General features: G+C 37.3%; 2 protein-coding genes and 1 pseudogene across 2 annotated transcripts; all 3 read right to left on the bottom strand.

Annotated features, from left to right (window-relative positions):
• Positions 1–9,081: 9,081 nt before the first annotated feature.
• Positions 9,082–10,442, bottom strand: LOC143634212 (UPF0481 protein At3g47200-like; annotated as a pseudogene).
• An 8,113-nt stretch (positions 10,443–18,555) lies between these two features.
• On the bottom strand, positions 18,556–19,977 carry LOC143634160 (UPF0481 protein At3g47200-like). The gene has a single exon (XM_077102317.1). It carries the CDS (start codon positions 19,975–19,977, stop codon positions 18,556–18,558), a length of 1,422 nt encoding a protein of 473 aa, XP_076958432.1.
• Positions 19,978–23,921: 3,944 nt separating this feature from the next.
• On the bottom strand, positions 23,922–25,389 carry LOC143634159 (transcription factor ORG3-like). The gene is made up of 3 exons (XM_077102316.1): positions 25,049–25,389; positions 24,147–24,554; positions 23,922–24,044 (listed from the first exon to the last, which is right to left on the bottom strand). The coding sequence occupies exons 1-3, from the start codon at positions 25,373–25,375 to the stop codon at positions 23,979–23,981; spliced, it is 801 nt and encodes a 266-aa protein (XP_076958431.1). The 5' UTR covers positions 25,376–25,389; the 3' UTR covers positions 23,922–23,978.
• Between the last annotated feature and the right edge of the window lie 1,747 nt (positions 25,390–27,136).

Here is a 27,136-nt window from a genome sequence, read left to right as displayed (position 1 = left end):
TGGTTCGACCCATACTCAGTTTTTTCTCCGGATCAATGAACATACCCCTTTGGCAATACGGGCAAAATTTCGAACGGCCCGCGGGGTTGCTATTGGGCATAATTATGGATACGATTCTTTCGTAGGATCATAAAATATTGTATGGAGGTCATCAAGATCGAAAATCTGTTCCGATTCAGTGGTTCGACCCATACTCAGTTTTTTCTCCGGATCAGTGAACATACCCCTTTGGCAATACGGGCAAAATTTCGAACGGCCCGCGGGGTTGCTTTAGGGTATAATTATGGATACGATTCTTTCGTAGGATCATAAAATATTGTATGGAGGTCATCAAGATCGAAAATCTGTTCCGATTTAGTGGTTCGACCCATACTCAGTTTTTTCTCCGGATCAGTGAACATACCCCTTTGGCAATACGGGCAAAATTTCGAACGGCCCGCGGGGTTGCTATAGGGCATAATTATGGATACGATTCTTTCGTAGGATCATAAAATATTGTATGGATGTCATCAAGATCGAAAATCTGTTCCGATTCAGTGGTTCGACCCATACTCAGTTTTTTCTCCGGATTAGTGAACATACCCCTTTGGCAATACGGGCAAAATTTCGAACGGCCCGCGGGGTTGCTATAGGGCATAATTATGGATACGATTCTTTCGTAGGATCATAAAATATTGTATGGAGGTCATCAAGATCGAAAATCTGTTCCGATTCAGTGGTTCGAGCCATACTCAGTTTTTTCTCCGGATCAATGAACATACCCCTTTGGCAATACGGGCAAAATTTCGAACGGCCCGCGGGGTTGCTATTGGGCATAATTATGGATACGATTCTTTCGTAGGATCATAAAATATTGTATGGAGGTCATCAAGATCGAAAATCTGTTCCGATTCAGTGGTTCGACCCATACTCAGTTTTTTCTCCGGATTAGTGAACATACCCCGTTGGCAATACGGGCAAAATTTCGAACGGCCCGCGGGGTTGCTATAGGGCATAATTATGGATACGATTCTTTCGTAGGATCATAAAATATTGTATGGAGGTCATCAAGATCGAAAATCTGTTCCGATTCAGTGGTTCGACCCATACTCAGTTTTTTCTCCGGATCAATGAACATACCCCTTTGGCAATACGGGCAAAATTTCGAACGGCCCGCGGGGTTGCTATTGGGCATAATTATGGATACGATTCTTTCGTAGGATCATAAAATATTGTATGGAGGTCATCAAGATCGAAAATCTGTTCCGATTCAGTGGTTCGACCCATACTCAGTTTTTTCTCCGGATCAGTGAACATACCCCTTTGGCAATACGGGCAAAATTTCGAACGGCCCGCGGGGTTGCTATAGGGTATAATTATGGATACGATTCTTTCGTAGGATCATAAAATATTGTATGGAGGTCATCAAGATCGAAAATCTGTTCCGATTTAGTGGTTCGACCCATACTCAGTTTTTTCTCCGGATCAGTGAACATACCCCTTTGGCAATACTGGAAAATTTCGAACGGCCCGCGGGGTTGCTATAGGGCATAATTATGGATACGATTTCTTTCGTAGGATCATAAAATATTGTATAGAGGTCACCAAAACCGAATTTCTGATCCGATTCAGTGGTTCGACCCATTCTCAGTTTTTTTTCCGGATCAGTGAACCAACCCCTTTGGCAATACTGGCAAATTTCGAACGGCCCGCGGGGTTGCTATAGGGCATAATTATGGATACGATTCTTTCGTCGGATCATAAAATATTGTATAGAGGTCACCAAGACCGAATATCTGATCCGTTTCAGTGGTTCGACCCATACGCAGTTTTTTCACCAGATCAGTGAACATACCCCTTTGGCAATACTGGCAAAATTTCGAACGGCCCCCATGGTGGCTATAGGGCATAATTATAGATACGATTCTTTTGTAGGATCATAAAATATTGTATGGAGGTCATCAAGATCGAAAATCTGTTCCGATTCAGTGGTTCGACCCATACTCAGTTTTTTCTCCGGATCAGTGAACATACCCCTTTAGCAATACTGGCAAATTTCGAACGGCCCGCGGGGTGGCTATAGGGCATAATTATGGATCCAATTATTTCGTAGGATCATAAAATATTGTATGGAGGTCATCAAGATCGAAAATCTGATCCGATTCAGTGGTTCGACCCATACTCAGTTTTTTCTCCGGATTAGTGAACATACCCCTTTGGCAATACGGGCAAAATTTCGAACGGCCCGCGGGGTTGCTATAGGGCATAATTATGGATACGATTCTTTCGTAGGATCATAAAATATTGTATGGAGGTCATCAAGATCGAAAATCTGTTCCGATTCAGTGGTTCGACCCATACTCAGTTTTTTCTCCGGATCAGTGAACATACCCATTTGGCAATACAGGCAAAATTTCGAACGGGCCGCGAGGTGGCTATAGGGCATAATTATAGATACGATTCTTTCGTAGGATCATAAAATATTGTATGGAGGTCATCAAGATCAAAAAATCGAAAATCTGTTCCGATTCAGTGGCAAGATCGAAAATCTGTTCCGATTCAGTGGTTCGACCCATACTCAGTTTTTTCTCCAGATCAGTGAACATACCCATTTGGCAATACTGGCAACATTTCGAACGGGCCGCGAGGTGGCTATAGGGCATAATTGTGGATCCGACTCTTTCGTAGGATCATAAAATATTGTATAGAGGTCACCAAGACCGAATTTCTGATCCGATTCTTTCGTAGGATCATAAAATATTGTATGGGGGTCACCAAGACCAGTATTGCCAGAGGTCACCAAGACCAGTATTGCCAGAGGTCACCAAGACCCTCTGGCAATACTGGCAAAATTTCGAACGACCCGCGGGGTTGCTATAAGGCATAATTATGGATACGATTCTTTCGTTGGATCATAAAATATTGTATGGAGGTCATCAAGATCGAAAATCTGATCCGATTCAGTGGTTCGACCCATACTCAGTTTTTTACCGGATCAGTGAACATACCCCTTTGGCAATACTGGCAAATTTCGAACGGGCCGCGGGGTTGCTATAGGGCATAATTATGGATATGATTCTTTCGTAGGATCATAAAATATTGTATGGAGGTCATCAAGATCGAAAATCTGTTCCGATTCAGTGGTTCGACCCATACTCAGTTTTATTTCCGGATCAGTGAACATACCCCTTTAGCAATATTGGCAAAATGTCAAACGGGCCGCGGGGTGGCTTTAGGGCATAATTGTGGAACCGATTCTTTCGTAGGATCATAAAATATTTTATTGAGGTCACCAAGACCGAATTTCTGATCCGATTCAGTGGTTCGACCCATAATCAGTTTTTTCTCCGGATCAGTGAACATACCCCTTTGGCAATACTGGCAAAATGTCGAACGGGCTGCGGGGTGGCTATAAGGCATAATTGTGGATCCGATTCTTTCGTAGGATCATAAAATATTGTATTGAGGTCACCAAGACCGAATTTCTGATCCGATTCAGTGGTTCGACCCATACTCAGTTTTTTCTCCGGATCAGTGAACATACCCCTTTGGCAATACTGGCAAATTTCGAACGGCCCGCGGGGTGGCTATTGGGCATAATTATGGATCCAATTATTTCGTAGGATCATAAAATATTGTATGGAGGTTATCAAGATCGAAAATCTGTTCCGATTCAGTGGTTCGACCCGTACTCAGTTTTTTCTCCGGATCAGTGAACATACCCCTTTAGCAATACTGGCAAAATGTCGAACGGGCCGCGGGGTGGCTTTAGGGCATAATTGTGGATCCGATTCTTTCGTAGGATCATAAAATATTGTATTGAGGTCACCAAGACCGAATTTCTGATCCGATTCAGTGGTTCGACCCATACTCGGTTTTTTCTCCGGATTAGTGAACTTACCCCTTTGGCAATACTGGCAAAATTTCGAACGGCCGCGGGATGGCTATAATGCATAATTGTGGATCCGATTCTTTCGTAGAATCATAAAATATTGTATAGAGGTCACCAAGACCGAATTTCTGATCCGATTCAGTGGTTCGACCCATACTCAGTTTTTTCTCCGGATCAGTGAACATACCCCTTTGGCAATACGGGCAAAATTTCGAACGGCCCGCGGGGTTGCTATAGGGCATAATTATGGATATGATTCTTTCGTAGGAACATAAAATATTGTATAGAGGTCACCAAGACCGAATATCTGATCCGATTCAGTGGTTCGACCCATACTCAGTTTTTTCACCGGATCAGTGAACATACCCCTTTGGCAATACTGGCAAAATTTCGAACGGCCCCCAGGGTGGCTATAGGGCATAATTATAGATACGATTCTTTCGTAGGATCATAAAATATTGTATGGAGGTCCTCAAGACCGAATTTCTGATCCGATTCAGTGGTTCGACCCACACTCAGCTTTTTCTCCGGATCAGTGAACATACCCCTTTGGCAATACGGGCAAAATTTCGAACGGCCCGCGGGGTTGCTATAGGGCATAATTATGGATATGATTCTTTCGTAGGAACATAAAATATTGTATAGAGGTCACCAAGACCGAATATCTGATCCGATTCAGTGGTTCGACCCATACTCAGTTTTTTCACCGGATCAGTGAACATACCCCTTTGGCAATACAGGCAAAATTTCGAACGGCCCCCAGGGTGGCTATAGGGCATAATTATAGATACGATTCTTTCGTAGGATCAAAAAATATTGTATGGAGGTCCTCAAGATCGAAAATCTGATCCGATTCAGTGGTTCGACCCATACTCAGTTTTTTCTCCGGATCAGTGAACATACCCCTTTGGCAATACTGGCAAATTTCGAACGGCCCGCGGGGTGGCTATTGGGCATAATTATGGATCCAATTATTTCGTAGGATCATAAAATATTGTATGGAGGTTATCAAGATCGAAAATCTGTTCCGATTCAGTGGTTCGACCCGTACTCAGTTTTTTCTCCGGATCAGTGAACATACCCCTTTAGCAATACTGGCAAAATGTCGAACGGGCCGCGGGGTGGCTTTAGGGCATAATTGTGGATCCGATTCTTTCGTAGGATCATAAAATATTGTATTGAGGTCAGCAAGACCGAATTTCTGATCCGATTCAGTGTTTCGACCCATACTCAGTTTTTTCTCCGGATCAGTGAACTTACCCCTTTGGCAATACTGGCAAAATTTCGAACGGCCGCGGGATGGCTATAGGGCATAATTGTGGATCCGATTCTTTCGTAGGATCATAAAATATTGTATAGAGGTCACCAAGACCGAATTTCTGATCCGATTCAGTGGTTTGACCCATACTCAGTTTTTTCTCCGGATCAGTGAACATACCCCTTTGGCAATACGGGCAAAATTTCGAACGGCCCGCGAGGTTGCTATAGGGCATAATTATGGATATGATTCTTTCGTAGGAACATAAAATATTGTATAGAGGTCACCAAGACCGAATATCTGATCCGATTCAGTGGTTCGACCCATACTCAGTTTTTTCACCGGATCAGTGAACATACCCCTTTGGCAATACTGGCAAAATTTCGAACGGCCCCCAGGGTGGCTATAGGGCATAATTATAGATACGATTCTTTCGTAGGATCATAAAATATTGTATGGAGGTCCTCAAGATCGAAAATCTGATCCGATTCAGTGGTTCGACCCATACTCAGTTTTTTCTCCGGATCAGTGAACATACCCCTTAGGCAATACTGGCAAATTTCGAACGGCCCGCGGGGTGGCTATTGGGCATAATTATGGATCTAATTATTTCGTAGGATCATAAAATATTGTATGGAGGTTATCAAGATCGAAAATCTGTTCCGATTCAGTGGTTCGACCCATACTCAGTGTTTTCTCCGGATCAGTGAACATACCCCTTTGGCAATACTGGCAAATTTCGAACGGCCCGCGGGGTGGCTATTGGGCATAATTATGGATCCAATTATTTCGTAGGATCATAAAATATTGTATGGAGGTTATCAAGATCGAAAATCTGTTCCGATTCAGTGGTTCGACCCATACTCAGTTTTTTCTCCGGATCAGTGAACATACCCCTTTGGCAATACGGGCAAAATTTCGAACGGCCCGCAGGGTGGCTATAGGGCATAATTGTAGATCCGATTCTTTCGTAGGATCATAAAATATTGTATAGAGGTCACCAAGACCGAATATCTGATCCGATTCAGTGTTTCGACCCATACTCAGTTTTTTCACCGGGTCAGTGAACATACCCCTTTGGCAATACTGGCAAAATTTCGAACAGCCCCCAGGGTGGCTATAGGGCATAATTATAGATACGATTCTTTCGTAGGATCATAAAATATTGTATGGAGGTCCTTAAGATCGAAAATCTGATCCGATTCAGTGGTTCAACCCATACTCAGTTTTTTCTCCGGATCAGTGAACATACCCCTTTGGTAATACGGGCAAAATTTCGAACGTCCCGCGGGGTTGCTATAGGGCATAATTATGGATATGATTCTTTCGTAGGATCATAAAATATTGTATAGAGGTCACCAAGACCGAATTTCTGATCCGATTCAGTGGTTCGACCCATACTCAGTTTTTTCTCCGGATCAGTGAACATTACCCTTTAGCAATACTGGCAAAATGTCGAACGGGCCGCGGGGTGGCTATTAGGCATAATTGTGGATCCGATTCTTTCGTAGGATCATAAAATATTGTATTGAGGTCACCAAGACCGAATTTCTGATTCGATTCAGTGGTTCGACCCATACTCAGTTTTTTCTCCGGATCAGTGAACATACCCCTTTGGCAATACTGGAAAATTTCGAACGGCCCGCGGGGTGGCTATAGGGCATAATTATAGATACGATTCTTTCGTAGGATCATAAAATATTGTATGGAGGTCCTCAAGATCGAAAATCTGATCCGATTCAGTGGTTCGACCCATACTCAGTTTTTTCTCCGGATCAGTGAACATACCCCTTTGGCAATACTGGCAAATTTCGAACGGCCCGCGGGGTGGCTATTGGGCATAATTATGGATCCAATTATTTCGTAGGATCATAAAATATTGTATGGAGGTTATCAAGATCGAAAATCTGATCCGATTCAGTGGTTCGACCCATACTCGGTTTTTTCTCCGGATCAGTGAACATACCCCTTTGGCAATACGGGCAAAATTTCGAACGGCCCGCGGGGTTGCTATTGGGCATAAATATGGATATGATTCTTTCGTAGGAACATAAAATATTGTATAGAGGTCACCAAGACCGAATTTCTGATCCGATTCAGTGGTTCGACCCATACTAAGTTTTTTCACACACACATAAATAAAAGTTTTTGGCTTTATTGCCGCTAAGTTTATGAATAAATTATATGTCTATTCATATTTTTATTACATTCAGAAATTGGTGCGCTTTTGCGCATAGCACACCGGTTCCAGGCCTTATTGCCTCATTGCGTCTCTTGCGGTGACACAATTTTGTTTATTATTTATAATTTAATTTTGTATTATATTTTTTTATGTGACCCGCCTTGCCCCGACCGGACCTAAAGGTGTCGAAAAAAATTAGCATTTAACAATAGACAACCGACCCTTGAATTTCCGACCCCTGTGAGAAAATTTTCTGGATCCGCCACTGCATACGAGCATACAACCTCAACACGCTAAAGAGAAAAGGGGGCTTAAACTCACTTGGATTGTTTTTTACTTTACGAACTAGTCTTGACAATTCTGATCTTGTATCTGAGCTGTGAACAACCATTAACTATTTAAGTTAATTGAACCAACGGCGTCAACTAACTAAGCTATCAACTAACCAGGTTAATTTAATTAACTAAGTTAACTAACTTATTTAGTTGACTCCTAACATAACCAAGTTCACTTGAATTCAACCCGAACCATGAAAGATATACATAACTCTAAACGTATAATGAACCATAACTGCTAGAATTGGCCATTCTCAAGTGACCCTTTTATATTCGCATAAACTGGCTCGCATACGCAAGACCCGACTTACTTGAAAAAGGCCTACTCGCAACCGCATGGGCCATGGCCTGGTCCTATATATTTGGCTACTGCGCAAGGAGTACTCGCAACCGCATGGGCCATGGCCTGGTTCTATTTATTTGGCTTCTGCGCAAGGAGTACTCACAACCCCATGGGCTTCTTTCTTTTACACGTTGATTTATGTAACCATTTGCTGGGCCCCTTTTTGGCTTTTTGCCTTCCAACAATTTAACTAGTGCATTACATTGGTCATGTATTATTCCATCACGATCATTAATAAACTTGTACACCAACCTTTTAATGAACATCATTCTTGTGTGTCCAAGGAAATAAATCTAGTGCTCTCAGATAAATCAAGGATCTAGGTTTTCACATGCCCGTTTGAGGTAACGTTTAAGACTTTATTAATCTAATAGACCCGATAAAACACCCTATAAATTTTCAAGGCAAACTATTTACAAACAAACCACCTTTTATTACAACATACCGTGCAGGAAATCGGTTTGAGCTTATATCTTCAAACGAGCAAGTTCTTTGATGATTACTTGATGTGTTGTAGTGAACGCAACTCCAAACCATACTTGAAATCCGAATATGGAAGGATAGGTGGAGAGGTCATGTGTGTGTAGGTGAAAAATGGAAATTAGAGTTTTAACGTGTATAGGGGCTTTAGGGGTTTAAATAGTCCAAACCTATGTTTCACTAGTTAAAATTCATGTCCTTTAAGCCCATATTAGTTGTCATGAGTCCATAACTTAATGATCATGCCCAGTACTTTATAAATAATAATTCCTTTATTATTTATTTTATAAACGGAAATATCTAATGTTACAATTACTGGCTGGGACGCCACGTGTCGTAAAACACCTAAGAGTGGGGGCTTTACCACTACACCTGGTCTATTAATGTTATATATATTAGGCCACGTGTAATAGTCTGTGCCATCGGTGACAGGAGAAGCTAAAATGCGTTGGATTTCCCGTATAAATCCAACATAAATCACCACATAAGAAGAACCCAATATTTGAGTGGTTATGTGTTTGTTTAAGCCATTTACGTATAACTTCCATTTGTATAATTTTTTTACTTTAAACAGGATAGAAGAACAAACATGAAAACTACATAAGAATACACTCATGGCTTATGATGCTTTTTCAAATACAAACAAAAGCTGTCACAATGGCTTTGAATACCCCAAACACTAAAGTAAGTTTGAACACTACTAAGAAACAAGCCCACAAGTCCAACTAAAAGTGCAACAAAGGCCCAAGGACTCTTGATATACTCATGCTTGAGTTGGGTCATCCATGTATTCCTCCTACTATCATAATGCCTTTGAATACCAGACCTTTCAACTGAATATGCAAAATTATTTGGCACAAGATCTGTCCCTATTTCATTAAATAGTTGTGCAACTTCTTTGTCGCTCCCGAGTCGGTTATCAAGAATCCCAGCTTTTCGAAGAACCTTAACGTCTTCAGAGTGATCGATCAACGAATCTAGAAGACATATATATGAGGTGACCCATGCAGCATTTGTATCATTAGAGCACATTTCATATGCTACTAAGTTTAACAATAAGGTTTTGTGGAGTCATCCACAGTGATGGGAGGAAGCTCTAGGCTTGCACAAAATCCTTGCTTAGAAAACTTAATATGCGCCAAAGACCTAGTTCGACCTGGCTTGAAACTAATGCCTACTTCTATAAGCTCGTTAACGTTACGAAAAGTGTACCTGTCGTTCGGGCATAGACCAAAAGATTTCTCTTTTGTAAGCCTAGTTTGCAAAAGTTCAAGAAGATGATTTTTCGTTGGTGATATTCTTTCGGTGTTACTTTTTTGTTCAGAAACAGGAGCATTGGCCTTAAATCTTTTTCTGCGTCTTTCTGTTGCTAAAATGTTGTCATCCACAAATCTTTTGATCTTCAAATCCCACATTTCATCGGGTACAAATTTCATCACCTCGGTTAGGACTCGATAGGGGATTTGATTTTCTAGCAAAAACATGTCTTGTTGAACAAACATGACTTGGTGGCTTTTTAAGCCTAGAGTATCAATTTCATTATTCAAGAATATATGTTGTATAACATACATAATGAAACAACCATCTAGCAGCATCATCCTTGTGAACTCATCGTCTGAGAGATGATCAATATCATCTTCATAATACCCTCTCAATGTCTGAACCATTTCCGCAAGATTATGATACAGACCACGAATCAAATCTTGGTTACATTTTAGTAGTTTGTTTGTAAAGAGAGATTTAAAACCCTCCACCGACTCGAGGTTTGGTTTCCCATGATGGTATGGACCAAGAGAGACAACTTTTGGGACATAATATTTCTCATGATCCGTGCGCTCCTTCAGGATCATAGGAACCCTGTGGATTCGGGTTGTACTAGAAGGCGGTGACTTGGCTTTCAATATCGAATGAAACCAGTCTTCATTACCATCTTCGATTGTTGGTGTAGGTATAGTATCGATGGCATCCAACATTGGTTAGATATGTAGTTGGGTATGTATGTTAGTAACACTTATGATTAGCACCTAGTTTTTATAGTGATGTAATTAAGAATCATGCAAAGTAAAAGAACTTAGATTTGTGTTAATTAATGATTAAAGATGTATCCTTAACTTGACCCATGACTTAAGTATGGAATAATTACTTACAAAGTGATTGCTTCATGTGGAGGCTACGTATGGGACTTCACATGTATTGTCAATTTATTAATCCTTACAATTGTTTATTTGGTTTCTTTTGAGATAAAATCATCAAATAATAATTTGATATTGTTTCATTAAATTGAGAATATTTTCCTAACGATAAAAATCAATCAATCAATATTATTTCATTTTTGTGAAACTTTTACAAATTAGTTCAACTATATATGACAAAATGTAGTATTTATAAAACGTGGCTAGTATTTGGTGACTTCATTTTTCACGGCGGTCAAATTTTATATAACAAAGAAGAAACACCCTTATCTTCTATCAAAAAAATTCCAAGTTCTCCCCTTTGATGTTTCGACTCTCGCATAAAGTTCTTGCTTCGACAATTCAAAAGTGGGAGAAGGTTTTTTACTAATAAATCGATAGTCAAGCTCATTCCGTGCAGTATCTTTTACTCTATCAAAACGGTGGATTTCTAAATTTTCATAGGGCTCTCTCGGAATTTCTTCTGGTGCCTTGGAATAGTTTTGATGGTTTCTGCCATACTAAAGTGTTACTTTAGGTAAAGTCAAAGTTCAACACCAAGTTAAAGTGTCAAACCTAGAGATGATATTGTCTTACATTAACTAATAAAATGATGTATTGAAGGTTATTGGATCGATTTAGTGTAGGTCCTCTAAATGGATCTCAAGACTTGACTTGGATCAATTCGTGTTATTGGTTAGCGGAAATCACCAACGACACTCGGATCTTGGATCTTAGTTTGTTTGGTTTATTTGCTTGAAAGAGAGAAAAGGAGAGAAGTGGATGAGAGAAAGAAACTTCTTTATTTCCAAGAGTTGTGAAAAGGGGATGGAGTTCGTTGGATAAATGGGTTAAGTGGCCCTTTTATAGGGTCCCCATTTATCCAAAACTTACAAAATAAACGTACAAACTAAACGTACCGAGTACGTACTACACCGACTAAAAGCAAACTAAAACGACATATACAATCCTAAAAACAATATAGAATATTGGCTCTACAATCTCCCTTTAGGATTGAGTATGTCGAGGAACCTTCGTCAAGTTCTTTGCTTCGTCTTTATTTCTTGAAACTTAGTACTTGTCTTGATCCAGGATCTTGAACCAGATTGGATCTTGAACAGTTCTTTATTTTCCAGTCTTACAGACTTGAACTTCAATCTTATTTTCTGAGAATGATCGGCAACAGCAAATTTTAGAAACATCAGATGCGGGAGGCTCGACATCTAATTTTCTCTTGTTGACTTTCTTGAGCCAACTGGTTTCTTTCCTTGTCTTCAGATACAATCAGTTCTTTTTGTAGGTTCAACCACCAACTTTCACGTTCTCGTTTTCTTTTTAAGTGCTTCAACATCTGCAACTCCAAGCAGACTTGATCTTGATCTACCTGTCCATGTATAGCTGCACAAACCTTAGAACGATAAGATTCGCTACAGACCCTCTCAAGGGTCAAGAAGAAATCGTTCATAGGCCCTCCCAATTTCAATTCATCAACTTGTAAATGATTTGTTTAAGTCCCAGATTTCTAACGAACTTTGCATGAACAAAATTGACAACAAAACACATGATTTTGAATGAAACAAAGTTTAACAAAATATGTACGAACATAATAAAAACTTAAAATCTTTTTGGCATTTTCATATATTTTAAATATAACGAAAATATATACATAACATTTTGAAGTTAAAACTAAAATAAAACAAAATCCAAATAAACAATAAAAGATAGGAGTAAATATGAAATTAATATTATATATCAATAAAATTTACAGAAAACGTTTACTAAATTATTTTTCTGAGAAAGATCACAACATGGAATCACATTATCTGTTAACATTCTAGATCACACTTCTATTTGGACATTATTATGCCAAGAACCCAAAGTCGATTGTAGATATAATTTGTCCACTTTAAACTTAACAAGTATTTTGATGTCAACATGATACGTTAAGGTACAATTAGGCACAATACTTGTGTGGTCCCCATTTAATCCGACAAATTACATACTCCATCATACCTCGGGCTTAATTTGCTTTCACATGTCACCTCAACTTGACTTAAACCTTTCTTAGTTGATCACAGTAATCTTATTAACACACTTGACACTTTGACTTTGTGCACTTGAAACTTTGTACACTTAACTCGATCTAGAAAGATTAAAATAAAGCAGAAGTTCAGGCCATAACAATCAGGTCGGATAATACTATATTATCGCGCAGAGAAAGTCCAAGGCTTGAACAAAAGAAAGAAAATAAAACAAAGCAGAAGATTTAGGGCCTTAACAATCAGGTCGGATAATACTATATTATCGGGCAGAAGAAAGTCCAAGGCTTGAATCAAAATAAATGAAGAAATAAAGCAGAAGTTAAAATTCCTAGAACTGTCTCTTTTTCTGACTCTTTTTCTTGATTTTTCTTTTCTGACTCTTTTGTTTTTCTTTTTCTTGCTTTTCTTGACGCTTTACTTGACTCTTTTCTTGACTCAATAAAAATTAGACTCAATAAAAATTAAAAATGACACTGATTTTTCATAAGACAACTGTGATAAGGTAAAGAGAGGCTTAGGTATGACATGTTTAATTGCATTTCAGCCTTCATTAATATGACTTTAGTTGGAGTCGGCAACCGCTTCATAACGTGTAACCACTAGCATAGGCAGATATTTAAGTTTATATCAATATGACACTTACTCATTTGTCAAGCCTATCTACCCATCACGCAATGATCTTGTTGGCTTTTTTATCTACTCTTTTCATGTGCTAGAATCGTTAGAGATAATTTCTTATCATATTCCAATGGTCAGATCAATTTCTCAAAATTTTAAAAATTTTAACTATCCGACTCCCTCTAAGCAGGAGCTCCCTCTAAACGGGACAATCCCTTTTAGATTTTCTTAAAAGTAAGATAAAATCTTTTTGGTAAATATCCGACTCCCTCTAAGCAGGAGCTCCCTCTAAACGGGACAATTCCTTTTAGATTTTCTTAAAAGTAAGATAAAATCTTTTTGGTAAATCGAATGATTTGTTTTTGCTTTTCTTAAGATGAATTGAAAATCTTTTTGGTGAGTTAAACTTAACTCATTTTCTCCCTCTAAAATTGTGACATATTTGAAAAATATTTACAATTTTATATACAAAAAGATAGATAGTTTGTTTTAATCAAAATTGATCATGCCGATCTATTCGACCCGAAATTCAAATCGAGCATGATCGATGGTTTTAGTGAAAAGGTCAGCAAAGTTGTTGTCAGATGGACTATCTTAAGCATGCATTATCACATTGTATGACAAAGTTGAAGAGATTCAAACCGAGATCCAACAGCTGATGTTGGATCCATCACTTGAGAGAAGAGTTGGACGAGGTTGGTTTGAGAAACGCTCGAAAAGTTGTTGTTGAACCATTTAAACAAGGCTTCCCTTCCATGAAGTTTTTCCTCCCATGTCGCTTATGAAAGACTCGAATCCGCCATCAAATGGTTTAACATCAAATAGCAAGAGTTCGTCTCCCATCATATGCCGGGTGCAATCACTATTTAAGTACCTAATACTATTGATAGTCCTCCTTGATTGACCCTGCATGCACTAAGCTTTCAAATAGACATGGGTTCCCGGGATACTTTTGTCCCGGGAAGGTCAACCGTAAATCGACCAAACTTGATTTTATTTCCTGAAAACCATTTATTTCTTGTTGGAGCCTCACTTGATGAAGAGCGGTCCTTAGGAATCCAAGCAAAAACTTGTTCCTTGGTTTTGGCAATTTTGGACTTCTCTTTTCTTGCTTTTGAAACTGTTTTTGGTAAATCCTCAGACTTTACAGTCTTTGGATCCTTTTTGATTTTATCCTTCTTGGTTTTCCAAAAAGGTTTCTTTTTGTGTTTTAATTTATTTACTTTGGATCTCACATCCATTTCACTAGGTTCACTATCAGCTTCATCAGTCCTTGAATCAGGGCTACTAAAAGCTCTTTTTGGGGACTGACTAAGCCGCCTTTGAATATCAAGCTGTTGCTTGAACCAGTGCTTGCAATGTCTTGCAAGGTGAGAAGAGTGACCACACACAAAACAACACTTTCTCCTAGGAGTGCCATAGAACTCATCTGAACTATAATGTGGTTGGTGCGGTGGGAAAGGTGATCCTTGGAAAGGAACATGATTATAAAACACATTTGTGTAATATGGATCAACAAAATTTTGTTGATAATGACCATAGTAGTTGTTGTCACAGAAGTTGTATGGCTGAGGATTTCTAAATTGATTGGTTGTTTGAGAAAATGATCGTTTATTTGGTGGAACATATTTACACGAAGTACTTGTCTTTTCATTTTCAAAAACTTTGCTTTTACTTGAATTATCCTCAGTCTCACAACTTGATGATGAACAACTTGATACGTTCACCTCAACAGGCCTACTTTTGTTGACACATTTTTCAACAAACGTTTCATCACAAACGGTTTCATAATCTGAGTCAGAAAAAGAACATTCACTTTCATTACGTACATCATTACAACTGTCTTCACTAGTGGTTTCGCAAAATACAGTTTTTGATTCCGACATCAAACATTCTAACATGGATTCACAAACTTTATTACAAACTGGATTGTTAATAGTTTTTGTTAGATCCACACATGATTCAAAATGTGGTTCTAACTTTCTTTTTAGCTTACAACCCAGGTTAACCGTCCCACATTCACCACCATTTACATCACCAGCTGCTACACAAGACACATTGATGTCAGATTTATCAGATGATGGGACTGGAGCAGCAGTTTGAGAGGCAACAGGACCAAATTTCACAGGCTTTGGTATTCTACCAACCCCGTATTCCATTTCTTCATCTGGAAAAGTATTATAGCTAAAGTGGGGCAAACTGGTGTAGTTATCATTGAATGGTGGTGGTACGGCAGTGTAATCGTACCCCAACCCCGCTTTAACTTTAGTACTTCTCTGGGTTCCAATAAGATCATCTAACTTCTCAGATGATGCCTCAAATCTTTCGACTTGTTTTTCCTTTTCTTTCTTATCAGAAACTTCGAGTTTTAATTTCTTAATTTCTTCTTTTAAATAATTAATTATGTCTTTATAATAAATGACATTATGCTTTTCTCGAAGAATTTCAAGTCTAAGATTTGCTACATCATCGTGATGAGTTTTAATCTTTTCAACGTAGATCTTGTCTGCTTTTACATATTCAGCATTTAACTGACGAAGTTTTGCATTTTCTTTCAAAACTTCGTCTTGATGATATCTATAGTATGTGACTTTGTTGATGCATGCTTGAGAACAAAGATTGTGATTTACCTCATCAGCTTGTGATGTGTCGGGAATGATAGGACATGCATGACTACTTTTACCGGCAGCACTTGTCCTAACTTTATTACTTGTCCCAACTTTATTTTCTTTGAACTGATTGTTCATTTGGAGCTTATCTTCCATTATTTCAAAAGACTTGATGGTAGAAGCCAACTCTGAGAGTGTCATGGTATACAGATTTGTGGTTCTTTTAATGGTAACCACATTGATGCTCCATGTATAAGGCAGTGAACTCAACAGCTTCATATTGATCTGAAACAAACCATTGATGATACCAACACATCTCATTTTGGTGACGAGTGACTCAAATCTGTTGATGAGAGAGGAAATCGATTCTCCTTTAATATGTGTAAACATGTCGAATTCTCTTTTCAATATTTCCTTTGGGCTTTCTCCCATATCCAGATTTCCTCCAAGCTTAGGTCCGTAAGACATTTTTTTTTTATTTTTTGGAAAGAGAAAAAAATTTTAAGTTCTTTTTTTTTTTTGCTACAGTACCGAGTTGCTACAGTGCGAGTCGCTACAGTGTTTCGCATGAGTTGCTACAGTGTTTCGCATGAGTGCCGAGTCGCTACAGTGTTTCGCATGAGTTGCTACAGTGTTTCGCATGAGTTGCTACAGTACCCGATGCGAAGCGGTTGCTACAGTACTCGTGCGAAGCGAAACGATTTGCTACAGTCCCCCCCCCCCCCCCCCCCCCGCGCGATTGCTACAGTACCTCGGAAGCGACTGCTACAGTACCCGATGCGAATTTTTTTTTTTTTAAGAATATAGCACCCAAACTTCCAAAAAGTCAAAAAGACTTTAGTATAAAAATCAATAAATCGGCCTAGATCTGAGTTTTAAGCCGAATCTGAGCTCAGACACAAAAACTTAAAATACTAAAAACTTTGATTTAGTGATTCTCGTGTATCTCCAAGGTGTAAGGGACTCCAAAAGAGATGAGTAACACGAAATCAACCTCAAATCCAACAAAAACTAAGATCAAAACCCGAAAACCACAAAAAGTCGAGCCGAAAGCTCTGATACCACTTGTAGGTCCTCTAAATGGATCTCAAGACTTGACTCGGATCAATCCGTGTTGTTGGTTAGCGGAAATCACCAACGACACTCGGATCTCGGATCTTAGTTTGTTTGGTTTATTTGCTTGAAAGAGAGAAAAGGAGAGAAGTGGATGAGAGAAAGAAACTTCTTTATTTCCAAGAGTTGTGAAAAGGGGTTGGAGTTAGTTGGATAAATGGGTTAAGTGGCCCTTTTATAGGGTCCCCATTTATCCAAAACTTAAAAATAAACGTACAAACTAAACGTACCGAGTACGTACTACACCGACTAAAAGCAAATTAAAACGACATATACAATCCTAAAAACAATATAGAATATTGGCCCTACATTTAGTTATTCCTAATCTCTTATAGCTGGTACATATCAAACAAGTTAAAAATCCTTACAAACGCAAATTTAACGATTAAAACATCTTTAATCATTTTAATGTACACTTGCTTTAACATGTTCGAGTCAACCAATTCCTATGTGCAAAAACTTACCGGTTTACTTTTATGCTGAATCATCATTTTGGTACCTCTTATCGAAGAGTACCGTATAAATTTGCACGAACAATGAAAATCCACATGCTCGATCAATGACTTATAATTAAGTGCGCGCTTTAAGCTCATGCATACACAGACTATTCCCTAGAAAGCATTGACAAATAGAAAATATCTGATGATAATTAGCATACAAACACACCAAGGCCTAGTTTAATTAATACTAAATTAATTCACCAAACGCTATGGTAAGTAACATGTAATCTAGTGATTTCGCCATTGTAAATTGTAAGTGACGTTAATCGATTGTATTTTTTTCCCGGCCCGTAAGACTAGCCATAATGCTAGCTATATTGATCATGTGGTCACGTTGAATGGTAGACCCACAAATTCTAATCGCTATGTATTAAATTCGTTTCATCAATTCAGGTGGGTCATAAAATAAAAAGATAAAACCAAAGTAAGTTATAAATACAAAATTGAATTACGTCAATTGCGAGACGCACTGAACTACTGAGGCGACTGGGCCTGAGCCAAGGCGAAAAAGTGCATCGATTTACGTATCCGATAAAATATAAGCAGTGTTGGAACCAGAAATTTTCAAGTGGATTGTCCTAGTCGCGCCATAACACCAATATGTTGGGTATCACAGATAAAGCATATGCCACATACATTGAACGCAATCAAAGGTTATTCGATTCTTGTGTTTATCGCATAACTCGGTATATAATAATACACATACTACCGTAAAAATACAGTTTGTTAACTATTAACAACCGTTATGCGATTGTTAATCTAACCGTCAAAACTAATCCTAATATGGTACGACAACAAATGTAAAATACTAATTGATAAAGTTTAGTTTATAACTTTATATATTAATGAATCAACTCAAACAGTAGTTTGACTTTACTATCTTGCCATTTGATTACGACATAAAAGAAAACTCAAAAAAAATATGATCTTATTTAAGGAAAATATAATTAAGCATAGGACTTGCAACACTCAAATATATAACAAAATGCACAACAAAAATTTCAATAAGCTAGAACCGTTAATTCATTCACTCTTATAAGTGATGGTTCTTCTTCAAAAGCATGCAAAGATCATCACATTCGCCTTTGGGACTCCAAACAGTGAAGTAAGCTTGAACACTACTGAGGGAAAGAGCTATCAAAGCTCCAAGAAGTGCGAAAAATGCCCATGGGCTCTTCACATATTCATGCTTGAGTTGGGAAATAAGTGTGTTACTCCAACTTTCATAATGCCTTTGTATCATGTTCTTAGCTTCCAAATATGCTAAGTTATTTGGTACTAAATCCGTACCTATTTCATTGAACAATTTTGCAACTTCTTTATCGCTCCCTAGCGAATTTTCAAGCACCCCAACTTTTCTAAGAGCCTTAACATCCTCAGGCTGATCAATCAGAGAATCAAGAAGACATACATATGATGTAACCCATGCTTCATCATTTGAGCACATTTCATAGGCTATCAAGTTTAACAACATAGGCTTGGTGGAATCATCCACGGTTATTGGAGGGAGTTCAACAGCTGTTGAAAACCACCACCTGCCATTAGTGAATTTCATATGAGACAAAGACATAGTGTCACTTGGCTTGAAATGAATCCCTACATCCATCAACTCGTTAACATTGCGAAAAGTGCACTTGTAATTGTTTCTTGGTTTCAAATTATTATTCTTGGAAACGTTAACCTTTTTAGTAAGAGTACGATGAAGAAGATGCAGAATATGGTCAGGCTCTTTGTCGAATAACTCCATTTTCTGTTCTTCTCGACAACTTTGATCATTTAGGATACAAAGTATTGATTCTAACCACTTTCTTTTCGATTTCCCAGATGCTAAAATATTGCCTTTGATGAACGGTTTAATCTTGCTTAAACAATCGATCTTCAACAACTTCACCGCCTCGTTTAGAATTTTGAAAGGAATCTGGTTCTCCAACAAGAACAAATCTTGACGAACAAAGACAATCTCGTGTATTTTTAACTCTGGACAACTTTCAGGTTTCTCACCAAAAATGTATTGAATGTAATACAAGATAAAACAACAATCCAACAACATCATCTTAGTGAAGACCTTATTAGAAAACACGGATGTCGTGTTTTCTTCATAAAAGTTTCTTAATTCTTGCACCATTTGCGGTTCACCGAGCTTTTTATACAAACTTCTTAGAGTTTCCTCGTTAGAAAGGAGCCTCTTTGTGAAAACAGGCTTGAGTTTCTCAACCGACTCAAGTTTTGAATTCCCAAAATGGTATGGACCAATGGAAACAACCTTTGGAACATAGTGTTTCTGGTAGTCATTGGTCTCTCTTACCATTTCAGGAACTCTATAGATTCTTGCGGTTGATGACGATGGTGAAGCGGACACGTTGGCATTGATAATCGAGTCGATAACCCATTGTTCGTCTTCGAGTTCTCCATTAGTGAGCTCGATGTCGCGTGTGGTTATGTTTGGCACCGACATTTTTGGATTTATTGATTTAGTGTTGGTGAATATGAAATTATAAGCAAGTGTTATTTTGTGGTATGGGTGCAAGGATGTTATACATAGATGTGTTCTAGGTACTTAAAGTCTGAACTAGAGAATCTTGAAACTTTAGCTTTATCTACTAATGAAGTTTGGTATATTATAATAGATAGTATTCCTAGCTTAATTTACATATAAAGTAATTATCCCCGTGACTTTTCACATGAGCTAAAAAGATAGATTAGTTTATGAATTAAAGGTTTATGACATACTCATATATTTGTCACAAAAGGTGTTATATATATATTTATAATGTTTTAAATAACCATTTAGATATTTAATATAATTCGATCCTCTCCCATCACATTACAATGTAAGAAATAATTTGATTGTGCAACTATAGGTCCCGAAACCAGATCCAACAACGAAAGGCTTTGTTTTTGATAAACGCTCGAGACGGGTGCGGTGAAATCAAACGATCGAACATAATATAAAGATAATATAAAGTATAGGAACGATCTCGTTATCGGTTGAAAGATTAATAATATGATAAATGAACCGACCCCACCCAAGGTGAGCTCCCCTTAGGTGGATGAAAACACCATCAAAACACACACATACATATGACAACATGTAACACATATATAGCAAAATAAAAATATAATCTAGAAACTTTCTTCCCGTTGAAGCTAAACGCGCGTCCGAAGATCTCGTCTCTTGTCCATATTTCTCGCCGACATTAATTATTATCTTGATCGTGAATAAATAATGGGTTTCGTAATTTGATATCACAAGTCACAAATATTGGCCTTACAATCACCCCCTTGACTTGTGATATCAAAACTTTGTCTCACCGTGTCTCGCATCTTCACAAGTCACCCGATAAATCGAAACCTCTTCGTTTCAATTCAATCCCTCAAGGTATGACCCACCTATATTTAATGTTGAAGTAGTTCTCGCTTGTATATAGGCATGAGATGAGCTCGAATTTCCACAAATCAATCTCGAATTACCGGCTTCATCGATCAAATGAACAAAACTTATTATTTCGTTCGAAGTTCACCTTTCGGATCCAACTTCTCGAACGCCTTAGAAATAACAAGCTTTGAACATGGTTAAACAAGACAAAAACCCGATCGCATTTGACTTTCTTCAGTTGATCAACCCGTCACCAATCTCCCTTTCAAAAACACCCCTTAAAATCTGCCAAAAACCAGCAACTAAAGTGTAACAAAAAAATACATGGACCATCAAATTATATGAGGCCCAAACTGCAAAGCCCGCCTCAAATATTTAGAGCCCAAGCATATTTGAATAGGCCCAGCCCAATTACTCATATTAGGTCACGTTGAAAGGAAAATTTTGATGACAACAATGATAGCAACCATCAACAAACATCCACAGGTGACTTCCGCCGGATCTCCGACACCCATTCCTGCCACCCAACTCCAAGTCCACATAGCCAACAATCCCAGCCGCCATCCTCACCAACCGGCGTTGGAAAACCACGCACCACAGTTGCTGCCTCCGCCGCCGTAATCCACTTTCTGGCCACCAAACCACAGCCACCGGTCACCCCTGCCGCCTTTTTCTTCTGTTCTTCTACATGTCAGCCGGAAAAACGCAGCCACCACCACAACCGCCAGCAGTTACCGGCAAACCCTTCGGTTACATCTTTATCCAACAGTTGCCACGATCAGAAATAACCGACGCTCACGCACATCAGAGTTTGATTTTAACATCTTCAACCTCTGAAATCGTCGTTGGGAAAGACTCTATGGTCGCCGGATTTTCGACGTATAGCGGAACGGTTCCCGAGACGCCTGGATCTGGCACTTGTAGATCCTGAACATCCGGATCTACAAGGAGAAGCTTCAAACACGCTTATTTCTCACTTTATTTCCAGCTTTATTTCCAAACTTTAACGGGTCTTTAACGTCTCGGTTCGGGTAATTGCGGAAATAGAACCCGAATATCAAGAACAAAGTTGAATCATAAGATTCGACCCGCTCTGATACCAATTGTAGGTCCCGAAACCGGATCCGGCAACGAACGGTTTTGTTCTTGATAAACGCTCGAGACGGATGCAATGAAATCAAACGACTGTACATAATATAAAGATAATATAAAGTATAGGAACAATCTCATTATTGGTTGAAACTTGAAAGATTAATAATATGATAAATGAACCGACCCCACCCAAGGTGAGCTCCCCTTGGGTGGGTGAAAACACCATCAAAACACACACATACATATGACAACATGTAACATATATATAGCAAAATAAAAACATAATCTAGAAGCTTTCTTCCAGTTGAAGCTAAACGCGCGTCCGAAGATCTCGTCTCGTTTCCGTATTTCTCGCCGACATTAATTATTATCTTGACCGTGAATAAATAATGAGTTTCGTAATTTAATATCGCAAGTCACAAATATTGGCCTTACAGCAACACTTTTTAACGAGTCACTAACCCACTCGATCATCTCCATTCTTCGAGTATGGAACCCTTGGATGCTAGGCCGGCACATCCCCGAAGAAAAGCTTGAACATGATCAGTCCGCCCCCACCATCATCTCTCGTCCTCAGTAACACCATTTTGGGGTTTCCCATAAGAAAATGAATGTTCCAGTGCTAAATTGTGGTTGAGTTCATGATCATATTAAACTAAGTTTATAGGTTTTTCAAATAGTTTAGAACTAAAACACACTAATTATCAGTTTAAGACGTACGTAAATATAATCAATCATTAGCAGCCGTTGGTTTGACAGTCTCTTAACAGCTTATAACAACCGATTAGAGGTTGCTAATCGTAACTGTCAAAAATAATAGAGATATCGTACGATAAATAATATGTCCGACCACTACAAATACATAATGTATAATACAGGAAATACTATAATTAATTACGTTTAGTTTATGTTAACAAATTGTATCAACATTTGGATTAGTTGAAACAAATATGCCTTTTAATTAATCTGTTGTCACTAACTTCTGGGTTTTTAAAATAACAAATAACTAACATATATTTTTTAATTATATGTTTGGAATTTTGGTGGAAGAATCTATACTCATGTCTTTTTCATGTTTTCGTGTTTACATTAGGTTGGAAGAAAAGTTTTAGATATATTAGAAATTTAGAATCCATGTTCTTTATTGATATTATTTTTATAATATTTTTAAAAATTAATTATACTATATATTAATTGAAAATCTAAAGCTTTAAGAAGGTCACATTTTTTAGCATTTCGAAATTACTTTATGTATTTAATTATTTGAAACTAACAATAGTAACAAATGGAAGCCACTCTAGTAGTATTGTTGTGTTGTTCCAAGTAGAAGGACCTGAGTTTGAACCTCCATTGAGCTTGTATTTGATGTTTTTTTATATTGTTGTGTTGTCGTAAGCGTAGCCGGTTTTTAGTGTTTTTTAAATTAAATAGAAATAGTTTTTTGTATTTATAGATTTCATACTAAATCAATCAAGCAATAAAAAAGTAAGATGGTGTTGCGGTAAACTTATTGTAATGTATTGTGTTTAATGTGTGTTTGAATCTTTCGATCACCGCAACGCGCCAATGACGGCTTTTAGTTTAAATGAAAGAAAATCAATAGTCTTTTTAGAAGTATTTGGGAGGAGAGATCATTATTTTTTTTATCTTTTATTTTATTATTATTATTTTTTTTTATTTTACATAAATAGTGAGTAGGAGAAGTATTGAGCACCAAATGGTCTTCTTTAATATTTCATTGACAACCTTATAAGTGTACGTTTTAAGTATACAAAAACCCTAGAAATCAAGGTGTGCGACAAATTGAGATGAAACTAACACGTAATTAAGGACGGTCAGTGACACATCCAGGATTCTTCGTCAATGGGGGCAAAAGGCGACAAATAAATAGACCATCGTAAATGTAAAGTATATCCATCGGTTACATGCTAAAGCTATATATCTAATCATTGTTACATGCCAATGACAGTTAGTATAAGTTCGTCTAATCATTGGTGGAAAGTGCTGAGCTTCTCCTTCAACGTTTCGGCCTCTATTTTATGATCCCCATGCGTCTGTTAAACACGAAAAAGAATTTTTATAATCAACATAAAAATATATGCTAATTTAACTATATAACATTACTGAAATAGTTTTTGACAAAACAAAATATGTACCTCAAGATGCAAAGTAATTAATAACATCCCTTCACCGGAAGATTTGAAGGTCGTTGCGTTTATCAAAACAAGTTCGTTTTCTTCCTGCTCTAAGTATTCCAAAACCTTAGATAATAAGTTGTTAATCTTCTTATTATTGGTCATATGATCTTCTGAGGATATTAGCTGGATCACAACTTCTTTGTCACCTAATACGCTCACAGAAGAAACAACAAATGATTGTGTTTTGATTATTGTGTCTTCAGCACTTTGTTTCCTGGTGCTTGGATGCCCGTTCCTTGTATTAGCAGTTGATGATGAATATGACAATAGTTTTTCCTTTTTACTTCTTAATGTCTCCACTTCCTTTTGCAATTCGGGTATGTATTTTAGCACACGCGATACCGTTCTAGGAATACTTAGCCTTTTCTGTTACAAAAAGAAATTCAGTTTAAAACTCATACAACTTATGAGGGTTATCAATTATTACGTCCGGTTCAACCTTTTGGAGGCTCTAAATCGAATTCTAAGATTGGACCCATTTCATGAGTGAAATGTTTTTTTTATAAAGATCCTAAAACATTGGAGAAAAATGACACTGACATATATCTTTTTATATCAGTTTTTAAAAGGCACATAGTCACACATCTTCAAATTGGACTGAGTTTTAATATCATCCAAGTCTATTAAACAAAGTTAAAACATAAATCACATATTCATTTCCAATTTGTGAAAACAAAATAATTGTAACCGCATAGTAGATTCAGATGTGAATCGAACATAGTCAAACCCTAAAGAAATTGTGGGTCCCTTAAAAGTGTACCCTAAGCTTCAGCTAATACTTTTTTAGATCTGAGTTTCTCCTCGGTCTTAAAGTAAAGATTTGAATGCTTTATAATACAATATAAATAAGATAAAAGTACCTTTTGATCACTTGAAACTGGTAACAATGACCGAAGAAACGCATACAACTCATTAACCCTCTTACGACGATCTCTTTCACTTGCGTTATGATTAAGCTTCTTAACCACCATCATCTCGTCGTCTCCAGTACCACCATTGGCGGTTTCGCCAGAAGAAAATGAATGTTCTGGTGCTAAATTATACTTAAATTGATCATATGTTTGAAAATCAAGAACATGATTATATGAGTTTGCTTCATGACAATCCTGTGGAAGATTTTGTGTGATAAGATCCTCCAAAGCCCATCCATGGGTTGTTGAAAACAATGGAGGGGATATTGCTAGCATCTTATCTATATTTCTTTCTACTATATTTGAGGTTCTTGATTTTATAGCCCATGTCACACACGAGATAATTTAAATTATAAAATCATTTTTTGTCATCATTTATTAAAAAAATCATTTTATGATATAAATAAAATCAATTTATGTACACATTGTATAAATACAAGCATAGATGTAATACATTTTTTTTTTCATACACGCTATATAATTATTTGTTTTACTTATAATTTTATAATTTGAATTATCTCGTGTGTGACATGGGCTATAAAACTAGTTAGTTTTATAATACAAGTGGTTATGTAATTAATTAACTAATTATGCTAGGTTGTACCATTTATAAATACACCACCTTATCCTCACTTTCTTATCAAACCACCCGCAATAAGAATCATTAATTCCTCAAATATAGTAGAAAGAAATATAGATAAGATGCTAGCAATATCCCCTCCATTGTTTTCAACAACCCATGGATGGGCTTTGGAGGATCTTATCACACAAAATCTTCCACAGGATTGTCATGAAGCAAACTCATATAATCATGTTCTTGATTTTCAAACATATGATCAATTTAAGTATAATTTAGCACCAGAAAGAAATATAGATAAGATGCTAGCAATATCCCCTCCATTGAGTTTGCTTCATGACAATCCTGTGGAAGATTTTGTGTGATAAGATCCTCCAAAGCCCATCCATGGGTTGTTGAAAACAATGGAGGGGATATTGCTAGCATCTTATCTATATTTCTTTCTACTATATTTGAGGAATTAATGATTCTTATTGCGGGTGGTTTGATAAGAAAGTGAGGATAAGGTGGTGTATTTATAAATGGTACAACCTAGCATAATTAGTTAATTAATTACATAACCACTTGTATTATAAAACTAACTAGTTTTATAGCCCATGTCACACACGAGATAATTCAAATTATAAAATTATAAGTAAAACAAATAATTATATAGCGTGTATGAAAAAAAAATGTATTACATCTATGCTTGTATCTATAAAATGTGTACATAAATTGATTTTATTTATATCATAAAATGATTTTTTTAATAAATGATGACAAAAAATGATTTAATTTTCAGTTTAATTAAGACATAATAACTATAATCAACTATTAAGATCCATGAATCTTTGCGCATATTTTCGTCAAAGTGCCAGCTATAGAAACACGCGACAGTTTGGACGTCGGGCGACCATTTTGATCAAGCTTTTTCAAAGTTTCATTGTCTATGGTTGGAACTGTCATCCAGATAGAGGTAAGACAGTTGTTTTGACAAAAAATTTTCAAAAGTTTGACTTTTTTTTTTATCAAAATGGTCGTCTGTGTGTTTTGTGAACGGCCATTTAATTGTTTGAAATCAGATTGGGGTGTAGCTATAGCATGACCCTTTCATCAATTGGGAAGGAGTATATCTGGGTCTAAACAATTATATTAATAATTTAATACCATCAAAGTTAAATTTTTTAGGGGAGTCAAAATAGAACAATTTATGCTAACAAACAACAATTGATGCATTGTGGATTAGTTAAAACAAAGATGCTTCTTAATTAACCTGTAGTCACTTAACTTTATTTTGGTTTCTAAAAAAATAAAATAACTAGCAAATTTTTTATTTATATTTTTGGAATTTGGATGGCCGAATCTATGTAAACGTCCTTTTCTTGTTTTCGTGTTTACACTAGGTGGAAAGGAAAGACATTTTAGATATATCATGATCTATGTTGTTTAATACTATTATATTTTTTATAAATATTATTATA

The sequence above is a fragment of the Bidens hawaiensis genome, unplaced genomic scaffold (genome assembly GCF_021521415.1).
Source record: "Bidens hawaiensis isolate Kalapana, Puna unplaced genomic scaffold, B.hawaiensis_p1.1 tig00007028_1, whole genome shotgun sequence".
Classification (NCBI taxonomy): Eukaryota; Viridiplantae; Streptophyta; class Magnoliopsida; order Asterales; family Asteraceae; genus Bidens; species Bidens hawaiensis.
Note: the sequence above shows the minus strand (reverse complement) of the source record. Positions and strands in the feature narration are given on the sequence as shown.